The sequence below is a fragment of the Equus caballus genome, chromosome X, assembly GCF_041296265.1.
Source record: "Equus caballus isolate H_3958 breed thoroughbred chromosome X, TB-T2T, whole genome shotgun sequence".
NCBI classification, from domain to species: Eukaryota; Metazoa; Chordata; class Mammalia; order Perissodactyla; family Equidae; genus Equus; species Equus caballus.
In genome coordinates, this window is record NC_091715.1 from 129,401,728 (window position 1) to 129,414,271 (window position 12,544).

General features: G+C 44.8%; 1 protein-coding gene across 4 annotated transcripts in view; it reads left to right on the forward strand.

Moving 5' to 3' along the window:
* The window catches only part of SLC9A6 (solute carrier family 9 member A6), a 69,797-nt gene that overhangs the window by 4,994 nt on the left and 52,259 nt on the right, over positions 1-12,544 (forward strand). For 2 of the 4 annotated variants that reach the window (XM_070257859.1, XM_070257860.1), the window contains one exon: positions 4,501-4,725. In XM_070257859.1, the coding sequence (XP_070113960.1) occupies positions 4,557-4,725 (169 nt within the window). In that variant the 5' untranslated portion in view covers positions 4,501-4,556. The other 2 variants (XM_070257858.1, XM_070257857.1) reach the window with 2 other exon arrangements.

The following is a 12,544-nucleotide window of genomic DNA, read 5'->3' on the forward strand; positions in this document are numbered from 1 at the left end:
TCCAGATATCTGGGTTCAAAGCCTTGGAGTAATCTTTCAATCCTTCTTCCTCAGTGCTCCCCCTCCACCCATCTGATCAATTGCCAAGACAGATTAATCCTACCTCTGCCTTGGCTCTTGCATCCAGCCTCCCATTTCCGTTCCTCCTGTATCTGATGAGTTAAGGCCTCACTACTTTTCAAACCTCTTAACTGATCTCTCCTACTGCCCATCTCTCTGCATTTCATTCACTCTGCCCCTCCCCCCACTTCTGCTGCCAAACTAATATTGGGGAGATTTAGATCAGGGAAATGAATGTTAGAATTTTCTGCAGCATGAGGACCTTCCACAAGATGGCCTCACCTTAGCTTTTCAGCCTTTCCCCCAATACATGAATTGATTAATTCAGTGTTTATCAGGCACCTCCAAGGAACCAAGGACTGTGCTAAGCACTGGATGAAACTTTTCTACACTTTTCAATGATCAACTATTTACTGAGCACTTACTATATATCCAGTACTGTAAAGTTCTCTTTCAGTTTATGTTTGAACTGAATCTAATGAATTTAATGTCATCTGTGAATTTAATTTAATGTCATCTGTGAACATGGAGATTTCCTTTGTACTCCGTTAAATTTGAGACATTTATGGATGCTCAGATAAGTTTTATTGAGTATCTATTTTGGTTAGGCTTTGTGCTAGCTGCTGTCAGTAAAGAAATGAGTAACATCTGGTTCCTGCCCTCAAGGTAAACATGTCAATCATACATGATAATACTTCAGGAGGGCTAAGAGAGAGATTTGCCCAGGGGCCTGCGGGAGCCCGTACAAGGAGCCCCTAACGCAACCTGAGGGCATCCTGGAAGGCTTGATGACCTTTAAACTGAGTTTTGTCAGAGAAGTTGAAGTTAGTTAGGTCAAGAAAGGGTTGGAGGACTACCCAAGCCGAGGGAACACGTGGAAAGGCACCTACGTGTATGAAACCACATGAAGTATTCAGGAAACTACAAGGAGTTCACAATGGCTGAAGCAAAATATCTTTTGGGGAGAAGGACAGGATATAGGGTGGAGAAGCAGTCTGGAGTCAGGAAATGTAGAGCATCATATGCCAGGCTAAGGAGCCAGAACTGAAGGCAATGAAGCCACTGGAGGGTTTGGAGCAGGGCTGTGACATATGTAATCAGATTTGTGCTTCAGAAAGACCCCTCTGGTAGAAGTGTAGAGGAATGACTGGCGGAGACCAAGTCAGCAAACTTTCCCTGCAAAGGAGCAGACAGTACCTTGTTGAGGCTTCGCAGGCTCTAGTGTCCTTCGCAACTCCATTCAACTCTGCCTTGTAGTGCAAAAGCCGCCACAGACAGTAAATAAACAATTGGACATGGCCGTGGCCAATAAACCTTTATTGATGGACACTAAAATGAAAATTTCGCGTAATTTTCATGTGTCACAAAATATTGTTCTTCTTTTGATTTTTTCCAACCATTAAAAAATGTAAAAGGCATTCTTAGTTTCAGGTTACACAAAAACGCAGCAGGCTGGATTTGGTCAGCTGTACTCTGCTAACCCCCGGACTCGCAGATGGGAATGCAGACAACGTAGACAACTCTTGAGAAGCTCGTCTCTGGAGGGGAGGGGAGAAATAGTGCAATGTTTGAGAGGGGTGTAGACGAAGGGCTGTTTCTCAGAAGACACCTGAAAGTGGTTTTAGAGAGTGGAAAGAAATAGTGGAGAAGGAGCCATTGAAGATGGTGGAGGGAGATAGTTGTTGGAGTAGATCCTGGAAGAGGCAGGAAGGAGGTGATGGAACGCAGAGTACAGATTGAGGTATAAGTTTCATAAGAGAGGAGGAAACACCTCTTCCAGTGAGGCTGGAGGGGAAGAAGAAAGGATGGACACTGATGGGATATTAAGTAGGTTGCAGGGTAAGGAAACTGAGGACTATTTTCTTGAGGATCTTGCTTTTCCCAGTGAAAATGGAGGCAAGGATTGAATTCCATGTGACTTGTCTGAGCATGGAAGCCACCCAGGACGATGGTGAGGCTGGGATGAAGGGGGGGAGTGGAGGATTGGAGAAGAGAGGAAGCTGTGAAGCAAATGCCCAAGTCCTCCGTGCATGTGTGGGAGTAACCAGGAAGTCACTAGATGCCAAGGAAAAGAGAGGGTGAGTTGTGTATGTGTGTGTATGTAGGACAGTGGAGTGGTGATGAAATAGCCTCCACTTGAAACAGCTTCAGAGCATGTGATGTCCTGGGCGAGATTCAGGTACTGGTAAAAGGAGGAGACAGAGGGGGCATCAATGTAGCAACTGAGAGGGTTGGGTAGTTTGTTCATAATGGAGGGCATTCCAGAAAGCACATGACAAGGATTGGCAGGGAGGGCAGTGGTGGGAGGAGAAACTGGGAGGCGAGAGTCAGAAGCATAGAGCAGTGTTGGGTTGAGAGAGAAGTACATTCCTAGCGGAGCCGAAGGCTCATGGGGATTGGCCCCCTTGGTAAAGTTATTGCCATCTCAAGATTCCTCCTGGAACTCTGATATAAAGAGGTTGCGGGGGGCGGGGTTGGCATACTAAATTGCTGGGGCCATATAAACAGAGGTAGAGTCTGGGGCTTGAAGACATTTGCTAACTGTGGTGCAATCTGTGCCCTTGTTTTTTTCAAGTTCCAAACATAAGGAGAATGAAAAATGGGTTTGTCCTGAGGGAAAACAGCCTTGGATTAGGTGGTTAGGCCTAAGGAAGCAGGTAAATTCATTCGCTAGGTCTTCTGGGGTGACCAAGATAGGTCTGGGGAGAGGGCCGTGGTGAGACTGGGAAGGACTGTAACCTGGGTTTCTTGCCTCTGCAAAGCCCAGCCCTGTGTGAACAGGGCAGTATGGTTAGGCTGGAGTCAGGGGACAGGGGACAGGCAACCATAGGGTTTCTCGGGAAGGCACAGACAGACTCAGACACTAAGAGGAGAAAATGAGCTTACAGTCACTGGGACAGTTCCTGACCCAACAGGGACAGAATTTGGCGTTGAACCCCATTCTAGCGCTTTTTTTTTTTTTTTTTTTTTTTTTAGCTCAACATCCTCGCAGAGCTTGAAGAGCTGGTTAGTGGGAGAGAATCCACACTGGCACAGCCTGGAGTTGTCTGCATGTTGTCTTTGCAAGGAAGTTATGTGGCCCTGAGATGAAAACATTTGAGAATCAGGAATTCTAGGCAGGATGATAAGAATTGGATTCATACCATTGGCAAGTGCCATTGATGGTATGAAAAATTTGCGAAAGAATACGTGTTTGTAGGGGGGAAATGAACTCATTTTAAAACACTTTCGTTTTTGAGATTGGTAGGCAGCCTCAACAGGATCTGTTCAGCATCTATCAGGTAGAGGCCTGAAGGGAGGGTGGCAGGTCAGGGCTTGGAATTTGTAGTTCATCCATGCGGAGGTAGAAATGAAAGCCTAGAGAAAACAAAGCCCACACAGCCTAAGGAGTGGTCTGAGAAGGACGAGAAATTAGGAATCCACTGTTTTCAAAGGGGTGAGAACTGTGAAAATTCTGGTGTGGAAGATTGAGAGGCTGAGAACAGAGAAATACTCTTTGAGGAAGAGAGAAAAGAGATGGTGTCAAAGGTGAATTCCGAGCTGGGGAAATTTGCTTTAAGACAGCAGGAAAATGGAGCGAGAGGAGAGGGAGAGACCCATCACACCACAGAAGATTTCTTCTTCAGGAAGGGAGAGGAGTGTTTGGAGCACGGGTAAATTTAAGCACAAACCAATTGAATCGTCTCTGCGAGACTGATGAGTTTCTCTCTACAGGTTCCTGACGTGAGAGATGACTTATATCAGGTGTTTACATGTAAAGAAAACCGAACATACAGACACATGCATAATCTTTGCCTTTGAGTCAATTCTTTTATGAACTACTACAGCGTTGTTTCCCAATGAGGACAGAAGAAGGAAAATCCACTTTAAATTACAGAGAGGAAGATTTAGGCCCCTCCCAAGGAGACAACTTCTTATCCTGTTAAGAGACGCTGGGGGACGATATTGAGATGGGTTATGAAAGATCCATTCCCCTGAGCGCTCTAAGAATAGGATCAAAGGAGACAGAGCGCAATCTGCCTCTGCTTGATTACGCCAGTCGAGGTTTCTTTTCTAGAAGACTAGACTAGATTCGACGGCCTTTCATTCCCAGGCAGCGCCCGAGCGTGCGCGTCCGGGGCGGGGAGGAGCTGGAGTGGCGGGGGAGAGAAGGGCAAAGGCACGGGCCGAACGGGCTAGGAGTGTCGCGTCCCCTTTAAGGGCGGCGGCGGCGGCAGCGGGGGCCGCGCGCGCTCCGACGGCCTTCTGGGGCCCCGCCCCTTTCCCGTGAGCCCTCGGGGAGTGGTCCGACCGCGGGCGGCTGCGGGTGAGGAGCGGGGCGCGGGGTGGGGGGAGTCATGGCTCGGCGCGGCTGGCTGCGGGCGCCCCTCCGCCGCGCTGTGGGCGGCGGCGGCCCCCGGGCCCGCCGGCTCATGCGGCCGCTCTGGTTGCTCCTCGCAGTGGGCGTCTTTGGCTGGGCCGGGGCTTTGGACGGCGCTGGCGGAGCGGCGAGAGCCATGGACGAAGAGATCGTGTCCGAGAAGCAGGCGGAGGAGAGCCACCGGCAGGACAGCGCCAACCTGCTCATCTTCATCCTGCTGCTCACCCTCACCATTCTCACGATCTGGCTCTTCAAGCACCGCCGGGCCCGCTTCCTGCACGAAACTGGCCTGGCGATGATTTATGGCAAGTGCCTCAACCCCCTGTCCGCCCCTGGCGCTCCCCCTTCTCTGCCTGCCGGCTGCTGGGCCTCCCCTCCTGGCCCTGCTCGGCCTACGTTCGACTCCCCTTCTGATTCCTTCCATCTTCTGCCTCGCCTCGTCCCCCATTCCCATTTCTCTGCTTCACTCCCCTTTTTTTTGCTACGCCCCCCGTTTCTCTGCCTCGCCCCATTTCTTCCTCAACCCCCATTTCCTCTGCTTCTTCACACCTTTTTTCCCTCCGACCCCACCCCCTTTTTCTTCTGCACTCCCTCCTCCTCTGCCTCCCAAGCTCGGGACCGGGACTGAGGATGGGAAGGGAGTGGGTGCGGTGTCTCGGATTGGGCTAGGGGCTGGGGGAGGGGAAGACAGCACAGCGATCCATTTCTCTGGGGTGTCCGTTTGTTTAAGGTCCATTGAAGCTGCAGTAGTATCTCTACTGCTCAGAATCTGGCGTTCTTTTGGAGCCAGAGGCCACCTTTACCCATCACCCAGCTCTTGCTACGCCCTGTCCTTCGAGGTTGAGAATGAAAACCTTACTCCAGTGGAGCCCAAGTACAAACCTGAAGGCGAAAGAAGCTAAAGAAGGCTTAGGGCATTTTTAATGACGTCCTGGTTTATTGTACTATGCTTGTAATATCTGACAGGGATACGTGTGGTTGACCCTTCTAATTCAGGCGTACCGAAACGAGGACAAGGAAGAGTTAAGGATCTCCCAGCAGTGTGTTGTACTATACGCTGATCAGTTCAGCCAAACAGTAATTACGAACACCACCACGCATATGCAGTATGGGTGACTTGCTGGTGGCAGCAGGTTATTGACGGATCGCTGAGTCGATGGCTTCAGTTTTTATGTCTTAGGTGTGCTTTCTTTCTGAGGTTTCTTATTTATTTATTTTGATTTCTTGGTCTTGAGGAGAGAAGGGCAAATCAAACCATGGGCTCAGAGGCGTTTTGGACTGCCCTGGGGCCTCATGAGAGGAAAAGATGCATATTGCTGACTGTCTTAATCTAAGATGACTGTGAGGGTATAGATGGCTGAAGAGATGAGGGCGGACACACAGTCCTTTCTGTGCAGTACATGAGGGAAGAGTATCTTCATTTGGAACAGGCTTAAACTGATGAGCTGTTGGGCCTTAATTTCTCAGACTTGGAAGGTAGAAGAAGCCTTGACACAAAAAGGCGTTTCTCCATGCACTCCCTGCCCCCCTTTCCAGTAAATACAAATATCTGGAATGAGCATCGCAAGGGTAGTGAGGAAAGGTAGTTGTGTGCATCAGGAAGATGCATGAACTCAGGCTTATTTTTTCATTTGTAAAGTATTGAAATTCTAAGCCTCCGTGCAAAATCTCTCTACTCCCTAGGATTCTTAGCTTTTAGACGTATTAGGTGGTTTTCATATTTCATGTTTTTTTGCATTTTGTTTGCAGCATCCCTTAAGCTAAATTGGCCACATAAGGTATACAGCTCTATATAATTTCTCTGTATAAGTGTGTGATTTATTTACTATCCTCAACAGACATTTGCTAACCAGCCTACTATGTGTTATGCACACAAAATACGAAGAAATATTAGATCCCCACCTTCAAGGAACTTATCCTTCTTGAGTAGACAGCAAATAATGGCATCTTAAATTCAGTTAAATGCCAAGTGAGTATTATGAGTATTATGGTGTTAAAATGAGGAAACGATCACAGAAACTGCTTTCCTATATATATGGAGAGAGTATGATGTAGTGGTTAAAGGTGCAAGGCTTTAGACCAGAGGTCTGCAATTTTTTTCTGTAAAGGGCTGGACAGTAAATATTGTTGACTTTGTGGGTCACATAGGTCTGTGTGTCTCTGTTGCATTTTCTTCTTTGTTTTTCCTTTTGCCAAACCTTTAAAAATGTAAAAACGGTTCTTAGCTCCTGGGCCATACAAAAATAGACTGCCACCAAAGTTTGCCAACCCCTGCTTAAAGTCATACCTGGTTTGCTGTCCCTCTGTGCCAGTAGCTCTGTGATCTTAGGCAAGTCCCTTACCCTCCTACACTGTCATATATAAATTGGGAACAATGATAGTAGGATTATTGTGAGGAAGAAATGTTTTTAACTTAGTACCTGACATCTAAAGTAAATGCTTAATAAACGATAGCTATGATACGATTATTATTGCTGTTATAACTGCATTGTCTCAGGTTAGGCTTGGAACAGTTGTTTTAATTGCTCAGTCTTGTAACTTGAGAAGCAAACTAGTATTTTTTAAAAAACCATATGGAGACTTAGAGTTGCCCTGAAAATATTTGCTCTTTAGTAGCTGATATCATTAACCTCATCTAACTCTTGGGCTGAAGTAGAAAAGTGGGATTCCTAATTGCGTTTCCTGACGTTTCTAAGTTAATAAAAAGTGATGGAGTACCTTGGTGTTAGTATTTTGTGAAGGAAAAACAGGGCATCTCTTGTGGAATATAAAATGGAGGAGTGTTACCTGGGGGCCACATCTGGCACTGATTTGCCACAACTTGGCGTTCTTTAACCTGTTCCATTTTCTCAGTATGGGCCATTGAGACTGGATGAACAGCCTCCTAACTCACTCTCCAGTCCAGTTTGCAAATAGATGGGACTAGGTCAAAGGGTTTTATTTTTTCCTTTTTCTCCCCAAAGCCCCCTGGTACATAGTTGTATATTCTTTGTTGTGGGTCCTTCTAGTTGTGGCATGTGGGACGCTGCCTCAGCGTGGTTTGATGAGCAGTGCCATGTCTGCGCCCAGGATTCGAACCAACGAAACACTGGGCCGCCTGCGAACTTAACCACTCAGCCACGGGGCCAGCCCCAAGTCTTTCCTTAATCTTTTTGAGAAGCAAGGGTAAAAAAGAAAAAGAAAAAAAGATTAAATTGCCAATGTGGTCAGTTTCTGGATTGTAATATAGCCTAATTGCTTCAGTTACAAACACAGTGTCAAAGCCCCCAAGCGTTCTTTTCATTGGGCTAGCTTGCTTAAGAAGCTTAAAAATGAGTCACCATTAGTAAAAATCGTCAGGGTAGTTAGTTAAGTCTGAAGAGTGATCACTCACTGCAGCGTGCTTACAGATGGTATAAAAAGCAAAAGGGGAGAAACACTTGTTTTACCTTAAATTTACAGCATCCAGAGTCCTGGGCTTAACTAATGTGATTCATCAATAAATATTTATTAAGCATCTTTGATGTGAGAGATATGATGGGAAATACAGATGTGAGTCATCATCCCTGCCCACGAAGCATCTGCAATCCGGGGACTTAATAGGTGGTGTTTCTTGAGCATTATAATGTGTTAGACACTTCTAGGTGCTCTAAAGTATCATTTCATTTAAACCTTATAACAACCCTGTGAGATGGGTACGATTATCTTTCCCATTTTACAGATGAGGAAATTGGGGTACAGGAAGGTTAAATGACCTGCCTGAAGTCGCATAACTTGTAAGTATTGAGCCAGGATTCAAACCCAGTCAGTCTGGCTCAAAAGCCCCATTCCTCTTAGCCCCTAACCATTTTGCGTCATGTTGAAAAGATTTAACAATAAAGATAAAACGGGCTGATATTATCATCACTACATATGACGAAACTGAAGTTCAGTGAGAGGTTATCTGCCCTAAGATCCCAGACTAGAACTTCATGGAACCAGAATTCATACACCTATCTGACTTCCAGACTTGTGCTTTTCCTCCTTCACTATACTGTAATCAATGTCATAAGATCAGATATGTCAAGAGGCAATACTTCAAGTTGTGGGGCTTTTGAGGGGGTTGCAAGAGAAGGCTTTGGGAGAATGGAGAATAGATGAAGGGGAACCACTGGAGAAGCAGTCAGTGGTGACGTGACAGTGAGGAGATGAGTAGAAAACTATAGAGGCGTTGGAAATAGAAAACCCAGATTCCAGTCCTGGTTTCATCACTTAGTGCCAAATAATGTTGGTCAAATCATTTATCCCCATTTTATAGATGAGGAAATAATGACTGAGAGATTTATAATAGTATCTATTTGATGAGGTTATAAGGATCAAATAATATATGCAGACACAATTAGGATGGAGATTGGTTCCAGGTCCTAGGTAAAAGGATTTCCTTGGAAAAGAGGTTTATCTTTCCTGAGAGAGGGGCTAAGGAAAAGTGAGCTTACATTGAGATGGAGAGGCTTGGAATTCAGGCACCTTACATCAAATGGCATCCAGCTTCTCAGAAAAGTAGGCATTGAGATTGAGGACTTGAGAAGGAGGATAAAGGATGGAAGAGCTGCCTTAGAGAATGTGCGAGGAGACAAAAAGATGAATAAACACATGTAAAACTAACTAGAGTTCAGCAAAAGCCTTGACTTTTTTGGGTATCTTGAGGTTGAATTAGCTTTTTAAGACAGAATCTAACAGCGTTCTTTGAGAAGTAGATACATCTTATATACATATACACACACACACATATATATAAATATATACGTACACAAGTATACTTTTTAATTTGTAGAAATTTTATCAGTTTTGGTCACACTTAACACCTCAGTGGTATTCCTTCCATATTTTTGACTATCAGAGGTTTCTAATGTGGTAAGCTGGAAGAATGGGCTGAAATCCATGAGAAAACCAATTTCCACTGTGAGCCTCATACAATGGTGGGACCTTAGGTGACACTGAGTTCTTTACCCCTGGGAGTGTTTCTAGAGCAAGAGGGTCAGGAAAGTGTAAGGGGATTGGGAACTCTTTGTTTTGTGGAAGATATTTCTTTGTGGTTGTATTTTTTGTTGCCTGTTTGGTAATTTTAAATTTTATGATATCAGTATTCTCTGTGCCTCTCTCTATGTAGGAGGTTAGAAGTTTCTGCCTTATCCCCTTAACAAAGCACTCTTTTTGTGTATTTTCTCTTTACTGAGAAGTGCTTTAACTCCATGATTAGGATTTGACCTTTCACACAACCCAAATTAACTTGATCTGTCAACTTTATTCAGATAATTTCCAACTTTTCAGATGTTTGATGCTGTGATAAAAGGATCCTGATTTCTTCCAACCTAAGTCATTATTCTCCTTGCTGCTATTTTAACTGCTGAGGTGTGTGTTTGAAATCTGTCCAAGTGCTGAGCCCTCGTCAGGGCACCCAGTGATGTTTCAGCATCGGGTCAGGTGCAGTAGAACCAGTGGGTACTGTTCCTACACAGTCAGGCTTGGGGACACGGAAGAATTTCTGTTGCTATTTCTAACTATTTGTAGCAGCTTAACTGTGATTTTTGCACATAAATATATGGGAACAACTTTTACCGAGCCTCTTAATTAGGAGATCTTACGGAGTAGTAGAGAAAAGAGCTGTTTCTGTATCATATGGGCTGGATGACTGTGCATCTGTAGCCTTTTCTCTTCCAAGTTATGTTTATCAAACAATTGATACCCAGCTATCACTTTTTTATTGTGATTTTTGGAGGTGAGATATTTTCAAAGTGTATCTTTCATTTATTTTATTATTTTTTAAGATCTTTAAATAAATTTATACCCCTTTCACCCATTTCTCCCAACTCCCACCCCCCGCCTCTAGCAACCACCAGTCTGCTCTCTCTATCTATGAGCTTGTGGGCTTTTGTTTTTGTTTTATTTAGATTCCACATATAAGAGGGATCATACGGTATCTGCCTTTCTCTGTCTGTTATTTCACTTAGCATACTGCCCTCGAGGTCCATCCATGTTGTTGCAAATGGCAAGATTTCGTTCTTTTTTTACGGCTGAATAATTCATTGTGTATATAATACCACAATTTCTTTATCCATTCATCTATCAATGGACACTTAGGTTGTTTCCTTACCTTGGCTATTGTAAATAATGCTGCAGTGAACATGGAGGTGCAGATATCTTTTCAAGTTACTGTTTTCGTTTTCTTCCAATAAATATGCAGAAGTGGAATTGGTGGATCATATGATAATACTATTTTTGATTTTCTTTTTTAAAGATTGGCACCTGAGCTAACATCTGTTGTCAATCTTCTTTTTTTTCCCTCTTCTTCTCCCCAAAGCCCCCCAGTACATAGTTGCATATTCTAGTTGTGAGTGCCTCTGGTTGTGGCATGTGGGATGCCGCCTCAGCATGGCCTGATGTGCGGTGCCATGGCCGCGCCAGGACCCGAACCGGTGAAACACTGGGCTGCCAAAGCAGAGTGCATGAACTTAACCACTCGGCCATGGGCCCAGCCCCCGTATTTTTGATTTTTTGAGGAACCTCCATACTGTTTTCCGTAGTGGCTGCACCAATTTATGTTCCCACCAACAGTGCACAAGGGTTCCCTTTTCTCCACGTGCTCACCAACACTTATCTCTTGTCTTCTTGATAATGGCCGTTGTAACAGGTGTGAGGTGATATCTCATTGTGGTTTTCATTTGCATTTCCCTGATGACTAGTGATGTTAAGCACCTTCTCGTGTCCCTGTTGGCCATCTGTATGTCTTTGGGAAAATGTCTATGCAGATCTTCTGCCCGTTTTTTTAATTGGATTATTTGTTTTTTTCTGTTGAGTTGTCTAAGTTCTTTATATATTTTGGATATTATTTTCTCTTTCCCTTATTTTAAATCTGAACTTTTGTTAAAACTTTTTAAAAAGTTGATGTCATACTGTTTACCAGTTACTCATTGCTGCTCACTTTAAAAAAATATGTGTGACTATAAATTGATTAGAAGGATTCCTCATCTCCACTCCGTTACCCCTTCCCAACCAACTACTCCTCTTACGCCCCCCCATTCCTCTTTCATCACTTCCCACTCTACTCTGGCTTCTGCCCCCACTGCTCCACTGGAATTGCTCTTACCAAGGCCACTTATGACCTTCTTATTGCCAAACCTAATGGACAATTTTTAATGCCTGTATTCCTTGACTTTGTTGTAGCATGTGCTAGTTTTCATCACTTCCGCCTCTTTTCTTCCTGCTCCTGTGGCTTTTCCTCCTTAGACTCCTTCATCAGCTCCTCCTCCTCTACTTAATGTTGGCCCCTTAATGTTCGCTATTAAATATTGAGATAAAACTCCAGACATATATCCATAGTCCTCTTCCCATTTTATTTGCTCCCCAGGTAATCTCATCCACATCTGACTTCAGCCATCTTATGCCTGCCAAGTGTTTATCTCCAGTTGAGACCCATCCCCGCCCCCCCCCCCCCCCCCCCGCCCCGGCCCTCTTTGAGTTCCAGATCCCACATACTCAACTATGCATGTGTCGAAAGTACATCAAACTCAGCATGTCCAAAACTGGACTGTGCATTTTCCCTGGCAGATCTGTTCCCTGTATCACTGAATGGCCCTGCTACCCACCTGGTTGTTCAAGCCAGCTTACCCACTGAGTTGCTGCGTCGGTTTAGACTTCTTGTAGTCTTTCATCTCCCTTCCTCCCAGTCTACTCAGTCACCATATCCTTCTGAAAGATAATAGCTTCTAAAAATCCTTCTCTTTCCCTGTCTCTACTCTCTTAGATTAGGTCCTGAGCTCTTAATGCCTGGATGACTGCTGTGGCCTTCTCTCTGGCCTTTTCGAACCTCTGTTGTCTAGACCAGTCTTTCTAAAATAGAACTCTGATGTCAAGCCCCTGCTTATAACCCTTCTATGACTTCTTTTTGCTTTCGGGATAAAGTCTAACACCTTTCCCCAACGTGCAGGGTCTTTTAAGATTCAGCTCCTGCTGACCTTTTCACACCCCAACTCTGGTCGCTTTATAACCCAGCCATACTGAAGGACTTGGGATTCCTGAATGGGCTGTGTTCCCTCCCTCCTCCTTGACTGGATATGTACTACTATTCCTCCTGCCTGGAAAACCTTTTCTTGTACTTTATTACCT